This window comes from Pogona vitticeps, chromosome 5 (assembly GCF_051106095.1).
Source record: "Pogona vitticeps strain Pit_001003342236 chromosome 5, PviZW2.1, whole genome shotgun sequence".
Classification (NCBI taxonomy): domain Eukaryota; kingdom Metazoa; phylum Chordata; class Lepidosauria; order Squamata; family Agamidae; genus Pogona; species Pogona vitticeps.
In genome coordinates this window covers 159,846,145-159,869,613 of record NC_135787.1, presented here as the reverse complement: position 1 = coordinate 159,869,613, position 23,469 = coordinate 159,846,145, and the positions used below count along the sequence as shown (strand labels likewise).

The 23,469-nt window shown below is 43.7% G+C and overlaps 1 protein-coding gene across 3 annotated transcripts; it reads right to left on the bottom strand.

Moving 5' to 3' along the window:
• Positions 1-1,091: 1,091 nt before the first annotated feature.
• On the bottom strand, positions 1,092-23,223 carry LOC144583079 (C-reactive protein-like). Of its 3 annotated transcripts, XM_078376091.1 has the most exons (5): positions 14,424-23,223; positions 13,622-13,907; positions 8,611-8,765; positions 8,128-8,175; positions 1,092-7,065 (listed from the first exon to the last, which is right to left on the bottom strand). In XM_078376091.1, exons 2-5 carry the CDS (start codon positions 13,756-13,758, stop codon positions 6,461-6,463), a joined length of 945 nt encoding a protein of 314 aa, XP_078232217.1. In that variant the 5' UTR covers positions 13,759-13,907; positions 14,424-23,223; the 3' UTR covers positions 1,092-6,460. The 3 variants fall into 3 exon arrangements, with proteins under 3 accessions (XP_078232217.1, XP_078232218.1, XP_078232216.1); XM_078376092.1 differs by lacking the exon at positions 14,424-23,223 and having other exon boundaries at positions 8,611-11,699; positions 13,622-14,397; XM_078376090.1 differs by lacking the exon at positions 14,424-23,223 and having other exon boundaries at positions 13,622-14,397.
• Positions 23,224-23,469: the final 246 nt, after the last annotated feature.

Sequence of the window (23,469 nt, the reverse complement as noted above, 5' to 3'; positions counted from 1 at the left end):
AACATTGTCTTCAAGGCAGCTTAAAAATGAAGCAAAAAGCATTGTTATAAAAAAAAAACCCTACATGTAACTATAATGACAAAGTAAAATTTGTTTTAAAAACCCATCACCCTTCTTTACATGCTCTAACAGTAACTCAGCTCTTCACACTGTCAGCTAGAAAAGATGCTATTTGTGGCAACAGAGTGATATGTCTGTCTTTGAATGGCCAAGAAATTTGCTCAAATTTAATATGTCAAGGTGGGAGTGGGAGTGTATTGGTGTACGTCAGCCTCACTTTCAATGTCCGTATACTAGATGAAGGAATCTGAGACCTTCATGCATTTGGGGCTAAAGATGAAATGAAGCTGCTGCACATTTAGTTGAACTAGCCTTTGAGCCTCCTGTTAAGGCATGGTTCCTGGATCATGCCAAGGCTGCCAAATGCATTTAAATGAAAATGTCTAGAAACTCTCATGATATTCAGACCTTCTGCTACCAGCATCAGAGTGTAGAAGGTAAAGGTACCATCTGCACCACTGCTGACCTCTTCACACATTTTTGAGCTTAACCCTGAAAAGAACTTAAATAACCTGCCGTGTGCCTGGATTTCAAGTGGAAGCTCTAAACATTATTCCTTCCTTACACAGAAACCAGAAAGAAGGATGGGACCTGCACGTAGTCAGAAGTAATACAACCTGTATGCAGTGCTTTCCCCAGCTGTGGTCTCAAGTATTCTGCATCTCACATCTTATCTATACAAACGCGAACACAAGCTTGTGTCATCAGTTGATCATTTGATCACCAAGTGAAGATTGTGGAAATCTTAAGCATCTTACTTTGTTTCTTCTACAGGACAAAATAGCTGGAAAGAAAGGTATGTATGACTTTTCTTATGCTTCCTTGAGTAGAACTTGTAATGGAAACACAATGTACAATGTTAACAGGACCATGTGGGAAAAGAACATGGAAGACCTCATAACAGGGAAACAGATTTTAATCTCAGACCAAAGCCTTCGGGTGAAATGACTTTAATGACCACTTCATAGGCCTAATAGGATTCAGCCCTGCCACAAAGCAACAGGATGTGGTGGGGACAGCTGTAATACAGAAGTAATGGGTGAAGGAGAACACTTAACCCTTCTCCTGGCCAATATACTACCTTCCTTTCAGTAACCATGTGATGTAGTGGTTAAATTGTTGGAGTGGGACTTGGTAGAGCTGAATTCAAATCTCTCCCCAGCAATTGGGGAGACTCATTGGGTGACCTTGGTCCAAGTATACCCTCATACCTATGTTAGAGGGTTATTGTGAAGATGAAATGTGGAGGAAAACAGCACCTGAAACTACCAGGTGCTTGTGTGTGAATTCAAAGATCGTTTTACATGGCATACTACACTTTGTGTAGTGACTCTGTTTAGCCTAATCCCACCTAGGATGACTTGACTATCTAATCATACCCCGAGTGAACGGGCACGTCTCTTTGATTCTTTCTTTAAAAGGAAGTGCAGGGAGCCTCCTTTTCTACACCTTCTGCCTGTTCTCTCTGACCCCACTCTTCCTGTGCCCTGGATCTAAAATTATTTCGGCTGCCACCACAGGAGTTTGATGATTTCAGCAATGACTTTATACTAGGAGAGGCAGCGGAAGTTCACTTCTAAGGCAAAAAACATACTTTCCTTTGTCTTCCTTTCTCTTTCCCCACTTCTAATCATGATGGAGGAGTGGCAAATTGAATGTGAACCTTCTGTGGATGTGCCACTCTGCCTTGTTAACGCCTCTAATTCATTTTTATACATAGGTCTGCACACTGGACAAAAAGAAATGGAAGTAAATGAACAATGGGCAATTTTCACAATGGAGAGAGATGAAAAGTAGTTGTGAGGGTAAAAATGGACTGAAAGTAACATCTGTACTACCTTGAGTATCTTGGTGGAAAGGCAGGATGTAAAGGTAACAATACAGAAATAAATTTGGATTTTTTTTATTGTGAATACAAACTTTACAAAAATGTTTTGAGAGAGAGAGAGAATGAACAAGTGACAATAACAGTGATATATACACAGCCTAAAACCAGATGCTACTATTTGAACATCCCAGGTTCTTTTCACCAGCTCCAGAGCAGGTGTTGCTCGAAGAAACAAGGAAAAATACAATTGTCTCTTTGAAGCCAAATAAAAAAAAGTCCCACATATATTTGACAGAGTTAGGAGATCCACTATATGAAGCAAACAAATCCAAGTGTACAGCCATTGAAGCCCTAAAATAAAAAAAATGCAATTGCAAATACACAATCACTATATGGATTCAGCCTTCCGGTGCCCCTCCTGCACAAACATATTGATACTCTGCTACCTAAGCCAAGGTGGCAAGGGCCTTATCATCCCCCAGGGGAACAGCAACCCATGCATCTCCAGATCTTTCTCAATTCAGTCCTTGAATCACAACCCCTTCCTACCCATTGGTTTGAACCAAACAGTCCATAAAGGTTATATGATGACTGCACCTTGCAGAACACAGAAAAATGAATCAGAATGTTTTTCACACAGTAATGCTCGTTTGCGCTAAGAATCTTTGCATTAAGATTTTCAAAATCTCTAGCCCCATTTGTAACATCAGTGGTTTTGCACACAATATAAATCAAATGTGGATGCATGAGTGCACCTGTGTATCTGCCTGTTGTCACATTCACAGCAACTCCCTGTTATGCATACTACAAAGAAGCTGGGATAACAGCCATTCATACACACTGTGGTTGTGCAAAGTGGTGATTTGTGTGGGATCTATTTTGGAAAGAAGAAAAGAACCCAGTGTTTGGATTCAAGTTCTTGGTCGTCGTTTAGTCGTGTCCGACTCTTTGTGACCCCATGGACCAGAGCATGCCAGGCCCTCCTATCTGCCACTGCCTCCCGGAGTTGTGTCAAATTCATGTTGGTAGCTTCACAGACACTGTCCAACCATCTCATCCTCTGTCGTCCGCTTCTCCTCTTGCTGTCACACTTTCCTAACATCAAGGTCTTTTCCAAGGAGTCTTCTCTTCTCATGAGATGGCCAAAGTACTGGAGCCTCAGCTTCAGGATCTGTCCTTCCAGTGAGCACTCAGGTTTGATTTCCTTTAGAATTGATAGGTTTGTTCTCCTTGCAGTCCAGGGGACTCTCAAGAGCCTCCTCCAGCACCACAGTTCTTGGTACTGACCTGATTTTGAACTGGTTTTTCATTTAAAAGCCACACTCCTTTCACCCACTGTGTTACAGAGACTTTCAGCAGACAATATAAATAAGTATGAGGTGTTATGTCTTTTAAAGAGCCACAGAACTGAATGCCAGCTAGCTAAAGAGGGAAAGATGTTTTGCATTTCTTAACCAAGATCTCCTTTTTCTACCATAAAAATGCTTTTTTGTGAATAAATTGCTAGATCAAAAGCAGCAATTAGTTTTCCTTGCTCTCATTTGTTCTTTAAAAAGAAGGGGAAGAGAAACCCTTAACATGCAACTAAGAGGGTGAATACATGGGCATTTAGCTGCCTGTTTGGTCTGCTGTGGAGATAAGCTGGTTCGCTTCTAAAGCCAGTGATCGGATGCCTTTGTTGGAGCAAAGCATTCCTAATCACACCTTTCTGGCCCTTGCCAGGAGTGTCTAATTTGGGGTATGGGAAGGATTGCCTTTTTTTTTGTTCATTTCCAGTGTATGTGAGATTGGTGAAAACAAATCAAATCAAGTCTTCTTCTTTGAATTTGCCATATTGTGAAGTGGCTTAAGAAGATTTGGCTGCAAGCAGGTTCTCAAACAGACCTTTAAGAGACAAGCAAAAATCATTCTCATTTCAGGGATCAGGACTCACTGCTGAGTCAGACTTGACTTGGGATTTTCTGATGCAGCTTGCAACATGGACCCGTTTGTCTGACTTGCTTTGCCAAGTCCCTATGGCCCCCTGCCAGCCTTTCTGCTGCCGCTGCCACCATCTACAAAGTCATTGCATCGGATGCTCTAGCTCCCTGTAGTTGGAGGGCAAGTCCTCTGACTTGCCTCTTCCTATAAGTCACCCTGGTGATGCTCTAGCCTGATGTAATCTGAGGGTGGGTGCTCCAACCTGCCTTTTTCTGTAAGTTGCCCTGGTGATGCTCTAGCCTTACACAGAGTGTCACCAGGGCAATTTGCAGCAAGAGGCGGAGGGGCGTTCGAGAACCTGCTGTCAGAGTACAGCAGGCTAGAGTGTCACAATGAAAAGCCCTCTGCCTTCCTCCCGTTTCAGGGGGCCTGCCTCTTCTGTGCTATCAGCTGCTCAGTACATGCATGGGGGTAGGCAACAGCCTGGCTCCTGAATGGAGGCATCAGGAGCAGCAGGAGGAGGTAAGCTGATGGTGGCTGGGGTGGCGGTGGGGATGGGAGGCCCAGTTCCTTAGTATCAAGTTCTTAGTCCCAAGTCTGAGGGGGGCGGGGCAAATGACTCAGACCCAAAGACTTAATAAGGGAAAGAGGGGGGACCCGGGAAACTACAGGCCAGTTAGCCTAACATCTGTTCCGGGGAAGATGGTGGAAATCCTCATCCAAGATAAAATCTTAAAACACATAGAAGAACAAGCCTTGCTGAGGGAAAATCAGCTGTAAGGGTAAATCTCGCATCACAAACTTTTTAGAATTCTTTGAAAAGGTCAACAAGCATGTTGATATTGTCTGTCTGGATTTTCAGAAGGCGTTTGACATGGTCCCTTACCAAGGCTGCCGAGAAAACTCCACCGTCAGGGGATAAGAGGGCAGATCTTTGTGACGCTTACCCCGTGGCCCCTGCTTGTTTCACCAAACAAAGAGCTCACAAAGGTACCCCAACACGCCCTTTAACACACTCCCACGTGTTGATCTCTTTATCAACCTATATTTCCTATGAAAGACTGAGGTCTGTTCAGTACTGAACTTTTAAACAGAAACAGGTTTATTAATTACACGTTGTTTTAGGACTAGTTCTTAAGCACATTCTAAAAGTTACACAAAGCTTCAGTATTTTACTTTAACCTCTTCTATCTTCATTAATACAGGTCACACTCTGACTAATCACTCCTTAAACACTCTCTCTGCCTCGAACCCCCCAAAACTCTTTTCTCTCTTCTCTGTCTCTGACTGAACTCCTCAGACTCTGACTCACCCCTCCCTTCTGGTTTCTCTAGCTCTGCCTCCCAACAGCTCTCATTGGTACATGCCAACAATCTTCTACCTGAGCCGAAGCAGGGTGATCCCTACAGTCCTCTTTATGGACTGAGAATTGGTTGAGAACCAGGAAACAGAGATTAGGTGTCAATGGGCAATTTTCACAGTGGAGAGAGGTGAAGAGCGGTGTGCCCCAGGGATCTGTCCTGGGACCGGCGCTTTTCAACCTGTGTCATAAATGACCTGGGTGACAGCGATAAGCAGTGAGGTGGCCAAGTTTGCAGATGACACAAAACTTTTCTGGGTAGTGAAGAGCAGAAGGGATTGTGAAGAGCTCCAAAAGGATCTCTCCAAACTTGGAGAATGGGCGGCAAAATGGCAAATGTGCTTCAATATAAGAAAATGTAAAGTAATGCACATTGGGGCCAAAACTCAAAACTTTATTTATTGGCTAATGGGTTCTGAGCTGTCCATGACAGATCAGAAAAGAGATCTTGGTGTTCCGGTGGACTGCTCGATGAAAGTGTCAACCCAGTGTGTGGCGGCAGTGAAGAAGGCCAGTTCCATCATAGGTATCATTAAAAAGGGAACTGAAAATAAAACAGCCAACATTAGAATGCCATTGTACAAAACACTGGTGAGGCTGCACCTGGAGTACTGTGTACAGTTCTGGTTGCCGCACCTGAAAAAAGACATAGAGGAACTGGAAAAGGTGCAGAAGAGAGCAACTCAAATGATGACTGGGCTGGGTCACCTCCCTTATGAGGAAAGGCTACAGCATTTGGGGCTCTTTAGTCTAGAGAAAAGGGGGGACATGATTAAGATGTACAAAATCTAGAAAATGTTTTTGAAGATACTGCCCTTCTGAGCTGCAAGACACACTTCACTGCCTGTGGAGGGAGGACTCATACCGGATGCTGCGCTTATCTACTTCTGTACTGCTGTGTAACAAGATGGAGGGAGACAGAGGATGGAGGAGGAAGGTGGGAGGAGGAAGGTGGGTACATAGAGGAGGAGGAGGAGGATGGGAGTGTCCTGGAAGTAGAAATGCAGTGTACTTAACCTGGGTCATCGGACCACCCACAGAGGCTGCAGGCACCCATAGATGAGTGGGGGAGTCCAGAGAACACCAGCATTGCAGGGGAGAACATGTAATTTTGACACTGACTCGAGTATAAGCCAAGGGGTATGGCTTATACTTGAGTATATACAGTAAGTGTGCAAATACTTCAAGACTTTGTCATCTAGTTTCCACAGCTCAGAGGCAGGGAATTCATGCTTTTTTACAAAATGGAAAACTACATGCACAGTGATGTCAATGTATATCCTCCTTAGTCATTAGTCCCTAGGCAATACTTTCACGCTCCCTGTAATTTTGTATGATAACATTTTCCAGTCAAAGATGTTTCCTTTAGGAAACTGACGGACCTGGAATACATCCTGCACATCACTTGATTTCAGCACATAATCCCACATGTAAAGTTCCGTTATCTCCCCCACAAAACGCCGCTCCTCCTGTTCTGACATACTTTGCACCCCTTGATCCTGTCCAAGAATCGCAGTGCCCCCTGACTGAAGGATATGCCCCACATTATGCACTTTTCGGATGCTTCTCTGTCCATTCATCCAAAAGGCTGTGAGGCCAAGCTTGGATTCCCAGGTCACACATATGTGGCTCCCCAAAGTGCTGAGATCAGGGAGGGCAAACATGACATTCTGACCCCCCATGTATAAACTGAAGCGGCCCTTTCCTTCACGAAAGATCCTCAGTTCATCATTCTGAGAGTGATAGGAGAAAAGGATGACCTTGCGTTCGCCCAGATCCTCAACTGCAACCCGCATGCATAGTGTGAACTCCATCAGATTCAGGGGCTGCATTGGAGAGATGATAACAAAACTGCTCTTGGACTGATTGTGAAAACTCAGCACTCTGCCCTGCAGACCTACAAGAGATGATAGTGCCAAGAAATCAGTTACTTAGCACAATAAGTCCACATGGAATTTCTAGGAGGTCCATGTTTAATACAGTAACATCACAGCTGCTGCTTGTTTCTTAACCCAGAGCTCTAGACAGCACACCCTCTTGAACCAGCCCGCAAAGAAGCCTAAGTCAGAACAGGGGAAATTTATTTTTCAGACTACATTTCCCAGACTCCCTTAGCTAATCTCCAGTGAACATGCTAACTGGCAGATTCTGAGAGCTGTAGCATCATCAATCATACTGAAGTAACTAATGGATAGTTGTAGTCATGCTTGTATTCTCACTGGGTCTAAATCCCTAATAACACATTTTTCCTAAGAATCAATATTAATTCTGTTCATAGAAGTGTTCATAGAAAGAAGAGTCATGCTGGATTAGAGCAAAGGTTCTTCTAAAAAGGACTGTTTTCCCAAATAGGCTAACTAGATGCAAAGGGCATAAGTATAACAGCATCTTCCTACAAATCATTTCCAGCAACAGGCAGTGAGAAGTAGGCTGCCGCTGATACTGGTGGTTTTCTAAAACCACTTTGGCTTTATCTTCCATGCATTTTTTTAATCTCTCTTTAAAAGCCTTCCAAACCGATGGCTATCATAACATCCTCTGGTAGTAAATACTAAACTTACAAGCTACACACAAAAAAAGTTTTGTTTTATCTGTCTTCAAATTTCTATTAATCATTGGTTTATTTTAGTTACAAGTACTAGAAAGAAGCAAACAAACATCAAAAAATTGGTAAGTTTGTTAGTCAATGAGACACCACAAATCTCTTTTGTTATTTCTGATGCAGCATCCTAACGGTTAAAACAAACTATTCACTTGCTTTTGTTCAGTAATTGGTAGGTTATGGCAACCTTGAACAGCTGCATCTTTAGAGCAAAAATCCTCCCCATCTCCTAATTATACAATTGGTATCTTGACTAGTTCTATGGCTAGCACAGCTACTGTTCTAGAAACACATTGAGGGCCTTCCACTGAAGAGATTAAAATTAAACACCAATAAGAAGCATAAAGGAGAACATACCTAAATCTGTTTCACTGTCTCTCACAGGACTCCGCCCTCCATCATGAACTACCAAAAAAAATAAAAGTAATGTCTGAGTTTCTAACATTGCTTAATGAAGGTATCATATCACTGATAAGCCTTATGTTTAACCAAATGGTGGGTTGTGGGAAACCAGGAAAGGACAGAGGTGGTCAAGTTTCCTTAGAGAAAGCAGGCATAGAAACATTAAAAGAATGGCTTCTCCTGAGACTGATGAGAGGAAATGGCTCTTAGAAGGCTGGGATTGATCATGGGAGACATCTGGTCTTCAGGTGCACACTCTGTACTCTTTGTCCTCTGATGCCAACATTCCTTCCACACATCATCAAATGGCAGACATGCAGGCACTGGGCCAACAGGTCTTGAAATAGCTATTCCAGTCCAGGTGGAGCCTGCAGCTGGGCCGCAACAAACAGGATTATCAGGATTCCACCCCATCTTGAATATGAGCCACCTACTCACCTATGTGAAGCCATGGGTGTGCAAGAACTTGGACTTCACAGAGTGAGAGGAATTCATTTCTCCCAGGGATGGTAATGGTCACGTACTGGCCCTGCATCCCTCCGCAGTTGAAGGACATGGTTTCCCCGAGCCCCAGGCTGTTGATTGTAGCACACCTGCCAAGGAATGAGACCATTACTCAGACACAAAGCAGCAAAGCACCCTAGGGATCAGCCCCGTTGGAGTGCAATGTGGGAAGCCCACACTGGGAAACTCACCAACATTAGAACTAGCCTGAATCTGAAGGAACTCAGAATGAACAGAGCAGACGGGGAACATGCTGGACAGCAGCTTGTTTACCACAGAATCTGAACACAGAGAAGTTCAGTGGTTCCCAAACTCTGCGCTGTGGCTCTATGGGGCACCAGGAAACCAACCCAGGGGTGCCACAGAATCCTCTAAACCAGTGGTCTCCAACCTTGGGCCTCCAGATGTTCTTGGACTTCAACTCCCAGAAATTCTGGCCAGCAGAGGTGGTGGTGAAGGCTTCTGGGAATTGTAGTCCAAGAACATGTTACAGTTTTGGCGACAGTAGAAAACGCAGAGTTATTCTTTTGTTGCAAGACGGTTGTATTTACACGTATTTACAGTTATATACAGGCAGGTATCTTAACAGCACGGCAGGAACTCTTTGTACAGTCTGACAGCATGTGTGGCAGCAAGTGATAGTGGAGGAAGAGAAAGAAGCAAAGACACAGTCCACTTATATACATATACATGGCATATTTTGTCCAATCAGAAAACAGATGACTTCATGCTTTGCACCTGGTCTTCTCCTGGTTTCAAGTCATTACATCATGTCCAGAGTGATTCAGCACTCTCACATCTGTGCACAATGGCAGCTCGTTAATGAAACACATATACAGGTTCAGGCTTATAAAATTTCTATATTCTGACACCCCTCCTAATTTTTATGCCTGAACATAACACATTCCCAGCTCATTTACACATTTCTCATGCTTCTGTGTACATGAAGGTTTGGTCAGTATATCAGCTATGTTATCTTCAATTTGACAATATTCTAATTCAATTAATTTCTCTCTTATAGCCTCTCTTACATTATGATACCTAATGTCAATATTTTTACTTCTGTTTTTCACTCTTTCCGTTTCAGCCATGTGTATACATGTAGTGTTCTCTTGCACCACTTTTATTTGCACCACTTGTTTCATTCAAGAACCATGTTTTTCTAACTTTCATTTAAACACACATTTGTTACCTGTAACCTCTGCGTTCTGTAGGAAGCTTTATTTCTGTAAACACCTTGTGCTCCTCCATGGATTTCATTTCCTCATCCATGGCATCTAGCTTTTTCCTCTTTTCAAAAACAGGAAGTTCCATAACCTCTTTGTAATTTCTGGGTTCTACATAAACATGACAGACTCTCACACCACCCACTCCAAATCTCTTGGGTGGCACACCCTTGTTTGTCCTTTCAGACCTCCTAGGACCTTGTGTTTCTGTCTCTATCTCTGATTCACTAATCTCACTAATGTGTTTTTCTTCGTGTTCTTCGTGTCCTTCAACATCTTCTTCATCTTCATCAGCAGAGGACTTTGTGTCTTGCTCATGTGTTTTTGTCTGTCTAAACTGACTTCTTCTTCTGTCATTCAATGGGATATATATTTGTGAATTTGCATGTACCCTGTCCCAGTTCTCTCCCTCATTGAAGCTGCCAGACCTGGAAATTACAATGTTTCTGTTACCATCCACAAATCTGTACGCTTTTGAGCCAGGCTCATAATCCAAGAACCTCATTTTCTTTGTTTTCGCTTTACCTTTTCTCCTTAGCTGCTTTGGCACATGTACCCAAGCAGTACATCCAAACACTCTTAAGTGCTTCAAAGAAGGTTCCTTCCCAAATAACATGAAATATGGGGTCTGATCTATGGTGGATGACCAAATTCTGTTCACCAAAAAATTCGATGTCTTCAACGCCTCCGCCCAAAACCCATGATGCATCCCTGCGTCCGCTAGCAGTGCATCCTTCATTTCCTGGAGCACCCCATTTTTCCTTTCGGCCACACCATTCTGAAATGGACTATATGGGCTTGTTTTTCTGTGTCTGATTCCTGTGCATTCTAGCCATCTTTGGAATTGTGTATTCATGAACTCTGAACCGCTGTCAGACTGCAATTGCGCCACCTGGTGGCCAAAGCGCCGTTCAACTGATTTCAGCCAATTCTTAAATGTCTGGAAAACCTGTTTTTGACTTCAGTGTGAAACAATATGAAAAACGTGTATAATCATCCACAATCACCAGTGCATATTTTGCCCCTCCTAATGAGGGTGGAAATGGCCCTATCAGATCAGCATGTACCAACTCAAATGGCCTGCTTGTCTCTCTGACACTCTGTCTCCCTTTTGGAGCAACATGCGTTTTGCTTTGTTTACAAACTTGGCAATCCAAGTAATTTTTACAATCCTTTATGTTCACACCTCTAGCCATGTTCTCTAGTTTCTGTCATTCAGCCTGTTTATAGCCAATCCTCCTATGCTTCCTGTGCTGTGCGCCATCCTGCCTTCTCTTGCAGTTCTCTGTTTCCTTTCCCCTCCTGGGGTAACAGACGAACTGTCTTCTCCCAAATCTTCTACTTCACTGCCACTTTCACTCTCCTCCTTCATTAATATACTTCACCCACGTTACTCACCACCGACACTTTACCAGTTCTTCTTGTGTTGCCGTCTGGACTCTGTCTGGCTTGCGCAGCACACGTTGCTGGGCCCAGAACCTCTGTTACGGTTTTGGCGACAGTAGAAAACGCAGAGTTATTCTTTTGTTGCAAGACGGTTGTATTTACACGTATTTACAGTTATATACAGGTAGGTATCTTAACAGCACGGCAGGAACTCTTTGTACAGTCTGACAGCATGTGTGGCAGCAAGTGATAGTGGAGGAAGAGAGAGAAGCAAAGACACAGTCCACTTATATACATGTACATGGCTAATTCAGTCCAATCAGAATGCAGATGGCTTCATTCTCTTGCACGTGGTCTTCTTTTGATTTCAAATCATTGCATCAGCTCCAGAGTGATTCAGCATTCTCACATCTGTGCACAATGGCAGCTCATTAATGAAACACATATACAGGTTCAGGCTTATAAAATTTCTATATTCTGACAGAACATCCGGAGGCCCAAGGTTGGGGACCACTGCTCTAAACCCTCCCCCTCCCTTCCCCCCCTCCAAAAGTATCCTGCAGCACCTGCAATTTCAGTGCCATCCACGCATGGTGCAGAAAGGGAAACCTGGCCCAGTCTGGGTTTCCTGCCCTTCTGTTTGCAAGTGAGCCTTCCCTCCTCCATTTTTCCAGAAACGGCTTCCCTCGGAGAAGTCAGACCACAAGTGCATTCCCATTAAACCATGTGCATATCTAGCATAATCTCTGGTTCTAGCTAGTGGCCAGTCCTAGTAATACACCTTGGGAATGTTTGTTGATGTGTTTCATTTTTTTTTTCAGGCAGTGGATAAGTAAAACTATGGGTACTGATCCCATGGATATGACAGTCCTACTGTATTGGAGCCAGGGCTAGTGACCAGTAAAGTCAAGGGAGCTGCAAGTCAAAAAGGTTTGGGAACCACTGCTATAGTTAATAATTTCAGAAGAGGCACAAGAGAAGAGCAAACTTATTTTTTAGAGTGTGGATGCTTATGCATCCAAACTTGCATTATCCAGGCAGAAAACAGATACAGTGGTGCCTCGCATAGCGAGGTTAATCCGTTCCGGATTAACCTTCGCTATGCTGAAGCATCGTTGAACGGATCAAAAAAACCCATTGGAACGCATTAAACATCGTTTAATACGTTCCAAATGGGCCAAATACTCACCGTTCAGTGAAGCTTCGTAATGGCCGGCAGCCATTTTCGCGCCCTCGCCTCACTTAACAAGGGCGCGAAAACGCTGCGCGTGGCCATTTTGGGCCATTTCTGGGCTTCCGGTGGCCATTTTGGCCGCCGAACAGTTGATAGTCGGGCTTCGTTTTGTGAAGATCGGTAAGCGAAACGCTTACCGGTCTTCGCAAAGCGAATTTAGCCCTATTCAAAAAACATTAAGCGATCGCATTAGCGATCCAAAAAAACGGATCGCTATGCGATTTCATCGTTATGCGGTGCGCTCGAAATGCCCACCCTATAGCTTAAGGAGCAGTGGATATTCTTAGAGGCCGTGGCAGAATAAGAACATGATGGATGAGCATATGCTAGAAAAGAGCAGGACGACTTTGTTGCAGATCCCATTTGTATATCAGAGCTGTTTGGAGCTGATAACACTTTTGATTCACAATCCTTTAAAACCAGTTGTGGTTTTAAAGACCTTAAAATGAATTTGGATTACCCACAATCTGAAGTACCACAAAAGCTATAGCCAGTCCTGTGGGATTTTTGTCAGATTTGTTGTCCATTCCATAGAAATGGGAAATATTTTGAGGAACTGGTCTCATCGCGCAGCCACAGCATGCTTTTTTTGAAACTGACATATATGAAAGTAGGTTCTGCAGAAATATGGAGTTCTTCAAAAACGATAGAGATAGAAGGCAGGATATGTGTTGACAGAGGCACTCTAAAAAGAAACCGTAACCATGATGAAAAGGTGAGATCACAGCCCTTTGTGGTAATTACGTAGCAACCCTGAATGCAATGACTGCAGTTATAGTTACTCTTCGGGCCTTCCCTATTAACAAAGGTAGAAGAGGTAGAGGAGAGGCCAGGGCACAACCCTTCTGCCTTTCATTTTTATCACTTCTGAATGCATAGAGATTAATTGCTCTTGGGTTTGGTTCTAAAGCATGGAAAAGTTTGAGGTGGGATTCTGGGACTTGTAATCCAGAAAAGGAAGCTTACCAAATGATGCTTGGGAGTTGGCTCCACTAACTAAATCTAAGTGTGTTTGCTTAGGAAGATCCTGCTGAACAGCGTCATAATCTGCTTCCCATTAAAGCTGATATCTTAACAATATTAGACAACAAGCAAATACCTGGGGTTCATTGTACCTCCCTTCTGCGGCAAATCTCCAATCAGAATCTCAGCTCCTTTTATCCGTGACTCACAACAGTCTCCTCTGTTGGTTATCACCACGGCAGATACCTGGAAGGCTGAAGTCAAATCTACCATCCACCATGGTTCAAACTCCTTGTTTGTCAGAGTGCAGTCTCCATGGGCATAACTGTTGGCCAATGATCCATCTATAGCCTTCTCTGATGTCCCCTTTTCTTCATAGGTACTGGACTGGGATGATATTTTCCCCACTGCTATATTTGGGTCTGGGGAAAAAAGGCAAGGAGAACACAGATAGCACCAAAACATCACATTACCAGGTTGGAGATCTATCTGTACAACTTCACCTCCAGTTTCTTCCCTACAGGTAGCCAGTTACTATATGCAAGTCCACAAAACAGGATAATTTGGTAGTATCCATAACCTTGGACATCCTAGCCAACGCAAATCCACACACACCCGTCCCCAGCATCTGATACTTCAAAGGTTTACAGTAAAACCAATATACCTCCCTGAAGCAAATAATTTTAATCCACGGAGCAATACACACACTTGTCCTCATTCAAAACGCAGGCACATTGATGTGTCCTTCTTGTACCTTAACTTCCACTCCAAATAAACATTAGTCCTCTAAAGCTTAGTCTAAACAACCCTACTCTCTGTATAGGATATTATTAGTAGTATGAAGAAACTGAAACAAAACATACAGTCAACCATAACTACACGGTTACGGTGTGTAGAAATTGATAAATTCATTAAATACATCTAGACTTAGCATTTACCTCCAACTGGGACTATGGAAGCACCTGCAAGACCAGTATTGCTGCTACTGCCTAGAAAAGAGAACAACAAGTAATACTAATCCAGGAAAACTGCTACAGCTTGTGAAAATTTATGAAACAAATGTGTAGTGTTAGTGTCTTAAGTACAATTCATTTTACCCAAATCTAGTCATCAAGAAATATGTATTTATCAGGATCCATCTTTTTTTTCGGGGGGGGGAGTGTGACTTTTTAAAAATCAATAGGCTAATTCCCCTAAATGATAAAGCTCTACAATGGTGGAAATTGATCAGCTCAGTTAAAAGAAAAACATACATCTAACCTAGACCCTCTGTCAACTTCTGCCCAGTCTGGTGTCTTAAATGGATACTAATTGAAGCCATCAGATATGTACCATTTAGCAGCCCAGAACTATGTGTTTATTCAGTAGTTAGCCCTAGTGCATTCAGTAGGACTTAATTCCAGGTGAAGTGATGGATATTAAAACACAGAATACAGACAAATGAACAAGATTCACATGTGCAGTAAAAGCAATCATAATTCATGCAGCCAAACAGCTAAATGGAAGTGTTACTTACCTTTATAAGTTACAAACCAATGCAGAGCAGCAGCAACCAGAATCGCAAAGCTATGTGGCATGTTTGTTCGCTATTTAGATGCTCTACAGACTTTTCAGCATCTTTGTCTCAGCATCCAACAGATCTTCCTTTCCTCATTGAGCAGTTTCAGAGAAATTCCTTGTGCCTTGCACTTAACACTCACCCTCAAAACTTTGAAAGCCAAGACACTGCTCCAAGTTTTGCTGTCTTATGGTTGGAGTGGTTATGAGTGGAGCTGTCCTCAAGCACTGTCTTTTATCAGGCCAGATAAGAGTATAATGGGCTCACAATGTAACTGACTTCACAGGAGCAGTCAGAATGTTGTAATAGCAATAAAATTCCAAAAGAGAAAATGACCATTGTTATTGGGAAAAGCAATTGGTATCCATGTTATGAATGTGATCCCAGTACAAAAGTCATTTGTGAACGTAAATATACAAACAGGACAGATAAGTGAGCAGATTTCATGATGCATCTTCATCCACTACTCAGCTCAAATTTTTGTTTCCAGGACACAAACTCATCTCATAAGCTATTTATACAGAAGTCCACTCCTGTTCTGAACCACCAATTGGAATTCCGGGACCTATAGTGCAAAAACATAATGTCTCCAAGCTTTGGTTTTATCCCAACCTTTCTTTATATTGACAACCTCCTTTTCAGGGTGGGAGAAGCCTTTTCGTTGTTGCTTTTCTAAAATTAATGGGAGTCAGAAAGAATTCCCTGCCAATCATCAGTAGATTCAACTTTGCCTTCTACTCCGTCCTATCTTAAAACAGCATGGCACCATTTTTTTTTCTCTCTGGGCCAAATAAAACGAGGAAATATCAAGTATTTTGACTAACACTGTTCATCCCAAAGGATCTCATAATATATGCAATTGTATACATATGGAGAAGTCATTAAATGCATTGCATCTGGACTGATTAACATGAAGGTGAAACACTAAGATGTAGAATCAGCTGAAAGAGGATAACTGACTAGGCAGTTGCCCAAGGTGTGATAGTATAATGGGCATATGTCAAGCCAGTTCTTCCTCCATAAACTGAGCACAGTCCACAAATCTCAGTGATACTCCTTGGTTTTTAAATTACCTTCACGTTTTATCCTTCCCTTGCTAAAGTGGTAAATCACCCTGCAACCCACGGATGTAGTTGGCCAAAGGCGTCTTTCACATATGCAAGAAGGCTTTGCCTGTACAGTAGTCACAAGGGGGTGAATAGAAAAGAAGTACTGCAACACCAAGGCGGTAGAAACTCACTCCTTGCTTCCCGTTCAGGACTATGTGCCTCTGAAAGCTTATTATTCTCACACATTTTAATAAAAGACGGAATCATTAGAACTATTTAAAAATGCTATGATTAGAGTAAGAGAATCTCAGGCATGAAAGGGGAATGGAATATGCATTGGGTGGCATTTTTCAGAAATGTCCAGTCTTGCACCGGCTGAAAGAGACTGGAAACCACCACTGCATGTTCTGTAGCAAGGGTCAGCGAAGTGTGGTGCTCCAGAGGTTTTCGAATCACAAATCCCATCAGTCCTCATCATCATGGTGAGGAATTCTGGGAGCTACAGTCTAAAGATGGCAGGGTGACTGTGAGGTGTGATCTCATATGTATTACTTTGGGTCCAGCCAAAGTTGAAGCTGATATTTTCCCGTCTACATTATGGTGAAGGAGATTGTTCCTCAGTTCATGAGGGGAAAGGTTCAGGCAAATCAACAACAGTGTGCATTGCTTCTGATCTGACTCAGCTTCACACTCAAAGTTTGGAAAAGTTCATTTGTGATTTATAACTCCCCAAAATATATGTTCCAACTTGTGTCAACAATACCTCAATGAAGTCTTTGACGACTTCTCTTTTTAGAGTCCTTCCTCTAACCTTATTGTTATTAGGTAAAGCTTCCCCTTGACATTTAGTCCAGTCATGTCCAAATCTAGGGCACAGTGCTCATCCCCATTTCCAAGCCGTAGAGGCAGCGTTTGTCTGTAGACAGTTTCCATGGTCATGTGGCCAGCACAACTAGACACAGAACACCATTACCTTCCCACCGTGGTGGTACCTATTTATCTACTCGCATTTTTACATGCTTTTGAACTGCTAGGTTCGCAGGAGCTGGGACAAGTGACAGGAGCTCATTCCATCGTGTGGATTCCATCTTAGGACTGCTGGTCTTCTGACCTTTCAGCACAGAGGCTTCTGTGGTTTAACCCGCAGCGCCACCACGTCCCTTTATTATTACTTGCTTGAATTATCTGTTACTTTTACATGTCAGCTCTGACCTATGGTGTCCTATGGACAAATCATTTGTCCACAACAACCCTGCTCTGCTGTATTCCTTTAGGAAGTCAACGCATCTCCTATTTCATCTTCCTCCTTTCCTGCTGCCTTTGTATTTTCCTAACCTTATTCTCTTTTCCAGAGAATCTTGTCTAAAATATTTATACAGTGGTGCCTCGCTTAACGACAATAATCCATTCCAGGAAAATCACCGTTAAGCGAAAACATCGTAAGCGAAAACAAAAACCCCATTGAAACGCATTGAAACCCACTCAATGCGTTCCAATGGGATAAAAACTCACCGTCCAGCGAAGATCATCCATATGGCAACCATTTTCGCTGCCTGTATAGTGAGGAATCCGTCCCTAAACACAGTGGGGAGCCATTTTAATCACCCAGTGGCCATTTTGAAACCACCGATCAGCTGTTCAAAAAACGTCATTTTGTGAAGAATCGGTTCCCGAAGCACAGAACCGATCATCGCAAAGCATAATTCCCCCATTCAGACCATCGTTTTGCGATCACAATTGCAATCGCAAAAAGATCGTCATTAAGCGGTTTCGTTGTAATGCAGGGCAATTGTAAAGCGAGGCACCACAGTACCCTGCTTTTCAATTCAAAAGGACCCAAGGCAACTTGCAATGTTAAAACAAACAGTCCTGTGTTTAGAAACCATGTCTTAGGCAGCCTGTTATTGAGGAAAAGCCTGCCTGAAGAAACAGTTATTTGCGCACTTCCAGAAGGATAGCAAAAAGGGGGTCGGACTGGCCTCCCATGGGAAAGACTTCCACATCTTGGGAGCAGAGGCAGAGAAGATTCTCATAAACTCATCAAATGTACCTGTGAAGGTGGCGGGACTGAGAGAAAAGCTTCCTCTGATGATCTCAAAATCTTCAATGACCTCCTAGGGACATCTTGCATATAAGCCAAAAATCCTGTGCCACCAACTCCACAGCAAGGTCCAGATGTCTTGAAGTATAGGTAAAGGTAAAGGTTCTCCTTGACATTTAGTCCAGTCATGTCAGATTCTAGGGGGCAGTGCTCATTCCTGTCTTCAAGCCGTAGAGCCAGCGTTTGTCCGTAGACAGTTTCCATGATCACATGGCCAGCGCGACTAGACACAGAATGCCCTTACCCTCCCACCAAGGTGGTACCTATTTATTTACTTGCATTTACATGCTTTCGAACTGCTGGGTTGGCAGGGGTTTTGCAGTATAGTTCAGGGCGAAGAAACCACTTTTTCACCCAAGGGGCAGATTCCCCTGCTTAAAACTTTCAGGTAAGGAGGAGGCAAAGTCAACCTCACATATCATTGCTCTCTCCATCTACCCCCACACGTTGCCCTCTTTCTTTAGTAAGGCATGTAGCTCATCAGCATACAAAATTTTTTTGAAATTGAGTTAGGCTGGCATTTTCCATATCAAGATGGGTCAGTCATTCCTGTTCTGGGCTTCTAGCATGTGATGCTCATGAATACAAGCCAGTCATGTGAGGTGTGGGTGTGGTGTAAAAAAGGCTATTTCATCTCAGAGGTATGAGGAGATGGCAGGCAGACAGGTTCTATCAACCTGGTTGGTCTTCAGGAATGTACACACTTTAATACTGATAGATGCATTTTATTGCAGATTGCTGCCAAATTGCATTCTAAAGTCTGAATATGCAGCTCAGATGTTCCCTTTGTTCTGTGATCAAAAGAAGCAACACCACATTTATTTAGCTGATCAGATACTAAGTCTAGGGAAAATCAGACTGCATCATATGAGGACTAGATATTAGTCAGAAACCATTTATTTTTATGAATCATTAGAAAATGCTGTTTGGAAAGTCTGCATCAGATTTCTTGTTAAGAGGTAGCAGTTTTCTGGCTAACTCCACTTCCTTACCCAACTAGCATCCCAGTGATTCCCTGTTGGAACAGGTGCCTCTTGTGGTTGGCCTGAATGAAGTGTAGTGGAGGTGTCAGACAGGTTCACAGAGAGAAACATTTGACTCTTCACTCAGCCATGAAATTCACTTAGTGAGCCTGGGCCAGACACACCTTTTCAGGCTCAATCTACTTCACAGAGTTGTTGTGAGAACAACATGAATGAAACCTATGTATGGGACCTTGGACTGAAGAAGAAATGTGAGTTACAATATAATACCTAATGAATAAATAATTATGAAATGTAGTACTATCTGTGGGACAGGAAGCAACAGTTAGAACTGGATATGGAACAACTGATTGGTTCAAAATTGGGAAAGGAGTATAACAAGGCTGTATATTGTCCCCCAGCTTATTTAACTTATATGCAGAATACATCATGCGGAAGGCTGGACTGGAGGAATCCCAAACCGGAATTAAGATTGCTGGAAGAAATATCAACAACCTCTGATATGCAGATGATACCACTCTGATGGCAGAAAGTGAGGAGGAATTAAAGAACCTTGTAATGAGGGTGAAAGAGGAGAGCGCAAAAAACGGCCTGAAACTCAACATCAAAAAAACTAAGATCATGGCCACTGGTCCCATCACCTCCTGGGAAATAGAAGGGTAAGATATGGAGGCAGTGACAGATTTTATTTTCTTGGGCTCCATGATCACTGCAGATGGAGACAGCAGCCACGAAATTAAAAGACACCTGCTTCTGGGGAGGAAAGCGATGACAAACCTTGACAGCATCTTAAAAAGCAGAGACATCACCTTGCCAACAAAAGTCCGAATAGTCAGAGCTATGGTTTTTCCTGTTGTGATGTATGGAAGTGAGAGCTGGACCATAAAGAAAGCTGACCGCCGAAGAATTGATGCCTTTGAATTGTGGTGCTGGAGGAGGCTCTTGAGAGTCCCCTGGACTGCAAGGAGAACAAACCTATCAATTCTAAAGGGAATCAACCCTGAGTGCTCACTGGAAGGACAAATCCTGAAGCTGAGGCTCCAGTACTTTGGCCATCTCATGAGAAGAGAAGACTCCTTGGAAAAGACCTTGATGTTAGGAAAGGGATGACAGATGGCTGGACAGTGTCTGCGAAGCAACCAACATGAAATTGACAGAACTCCGGGAGGCAGTGGAAGATAGGAGGGCCTGGTGTGCTCTGGTCCATGGGGTCACGAAGAGTCGGACACGACTGAGCGACTAAACGACAACGACGAGTACTATCTGTATATGATTTAGCAAAAAAGTTGGACATGTCCAGAGAAAACAAATGTTTAAAATGTATGCATGCTAGGTTCAAGTAGGGGTAATTGAATAGCCCATCAGATGTTACTGAAGGGTACTTCTCATGATCTCTTAGGACTCTTACCATTGTCTGTACTGATTTGAAGTAGCAAGTCAGCATTTAGCAGGGCCACACACAGATGGGAAATTCCTTCTTCTGAACAACATCTCCCATAACACCCTAATCCACTGGCCAATCTGACTGGGTCATTCTGAAGTTGGGGCACAAAACAGTAACAGTTCCCATTTCCGGTCACACATTCTCCTCCTGGTTACTAATCCAAAAGACCAGGTAAAAAGCAAACCATGCCTCTTTGCACTCCCCTGCAGTTTGCCTCCCAACGGTCACTCGGAGCATAAGCATGCCAAGCATGGGGCCTGGATGATCACTTGGGAATAGCTAGTATTTATGGGAGCGAACTCTTCTTGCTCTGATGCTTCCAAGCTTTTTGAGACTTCTCTAATGCCTCACTCTCCACTGCCACACAATCCCCTTCAACATTAACACATCTTCTGAGTCTGCAATGGGAGAAGGGTATCTGTCAGATCTGCTTTTATCTGGATTCTTGCACTGAGCACGAGTTTGGACTCGATGGCCTCATAATCCCTTTCCAGCTCTATGATTGAAAAGCTTTGGCCTGGGAAACAATGTCCTCACCGGCTGAGTACAGAGAACGAGAAGACCCAGGGCACTAAACCAGGAGACAAGCAAAGAGCAATCCCTCATCAGATCTTTTCCGTGCCAGGCAGAGTCCTAGAACATGAGGATTAATAAATGCCAGTTCTCACTACATACACCACCATCACCAATTACAACACGCTTGATGCTGGTGCTGACCAGCATGTCCTCATTTTAATTTCCTACCTATTCCATAAGGATAATGGAAAATTCAGATTGTGGGTGGCTTATAGACCCAGCTGTGTGGCCCAAGGACAACCTCAGCCCCGGCCTTTGTCGGAGATGCTGGCTGCTATCCAAGACTGCCAGGCACCAGCTCTCTTGACCTTTATCACAGGAACATATCAGAACACAGCCCCCCCCCTTGCTGTCCTCACCACACACGCAGCTGGCAGTGGGCTGTGGCTTCAAGCATCCTGTGGTTTCATAAGCACCAGGTGTGGTGGCAGTTGGCAGCGGACCGGAGGGAAGCGACCCTTGTGGGATCTGTCTTTTAAAGATATATATAAGCACACTGAGACTTGAGAAACAGAGGGCTCCATGCAACCCGTGAGAGTGAGAATTGGCAAACAAAAAGTGCTGCCTGAGAGCACAAAATAGCCACTGGTTTTTTTTTCCCTTATAAAACATGCCACAATAAAACAGGACCAAATTTGTTTTGAACTGTCTCAGTCAAGCTTGACTCTAAGCACATGCACACATAATCGGTCTTGTGGGCAGTCAGGTCAATTCAAACATACAGAAGCCCCTCTTTCAGGGTTTCCTAGGTAGGGAGTACAGTACTCATAAGTGGTTTGACGTTCTCTTCTTCTAGGGATACCCTGGGACTGTGCAGCTTGCCCAAGGCCACACAGGCTGGCTCTTCTCCCATACGACACAGTGGGGAATTCAACTCCCAGCCTCTGGCTATGCAACCAGAAACCTAACTCATGCATACACGAATATGTATACATATATATTGTACATACTGTACATGTGGATACACATAAACAAAAATGCACAGAGATTTACTTATATAGTCCCTCTGTGTGTACAGGAGTGGGCAATGCGCATGTATGTCCGTTTTAAAACTAAAAACAAAACAAACAAAAACATCCAAGCCTGTTTCAGTTTAGGATGTGTAGTTTTTGCCCCCAAAACTGGAAGCAATTTTTTAAGTCCCATCCCTGCGGAGAAGTATGGTAAAACTGCCTCCATAGGCATCCTAGATGATGCAGGGAGCTGTTCTAAGGGTGTGTGCTTCTAAGTGTTAAGGTGTTGTTTTTAATGAGGGTGTGCTAAGGATGGTGCTCTGTAGTCCAAAGGGAGGAAGGAATGCATGCATGGGTTCCAGACCTCTAGTAGTCACCCACTGTGATGTATACACATGAGGGATGTCTATGGGGTTGTGTTTTGCCACCCCAATAGTAACATGAGCACACCCATCTCTGATTTATGAAAGGTTAGGCATGGATGTGAAATTGGGAAATAGCTGGGGTGTGCACACAGGGTTAAGACCTGCCTGCCTGAAACTCTGGAAACGTACTGTGGGCTACAGTTGACAATACTGAGCTAAATGTATTAGTGATCCGATCTGCATTCAGACAAGCACACAGAGAACTAATTTCTCCGATTGTAGCTCCTCCTGTATCAAAGACAGAACCATACACGCTCAAGGTGGTGATGTTAACAGGCTGAGAAAAGGAGGGATTTGCTCAAGCGAGAGAAAAAAAAAAGCAAGTACCTTGGAGAAGAAACTGTAAGGCGACCTAAAACTACCTGCCCGAGCACCAAACCCCCACTGACCAGGCACACAAAGCTGTCGATGGCGAAGCGGGAATGAGAGAAGACTGGGAAAGGGCCGAGGGAGGAGTGGCCCCCGGGTAAAGGGCCTCCCTCCACGTAGCCCAATGAAGGCTGCTCCTCCCACTCGCTCCTGGTACAACGCGGATCGCTCCTCTGAAGTGAGACGTGCAGAAAGGCCGCGCGCCTCCCAGGTTTTAAACTCCCCAGGGCGAGGCTTTTCTACCAATCAGAAAAGGCTTGCCGGAGGCAGAACGAAGCCAAAGCTTTGGGGTACTGTGCCTCTCAAGACTCATCACCACTCATCGTCTCGGCCGACAGCAAGCCCTGCAGATCCGCCCCCCTGTAACAGACATGCAAAATTATATGCAGCCCTGCCCGAAAATAAGCACCACCAGTTTCAATGACTTGCTCGGCGTGCTTGTGAACGGGAGACTCCTCTGCGCATCTTGTAAAAGTCCCTGCATCGGACTTAATAACTCGCGATAACATACTCGTAAACGTGCAGC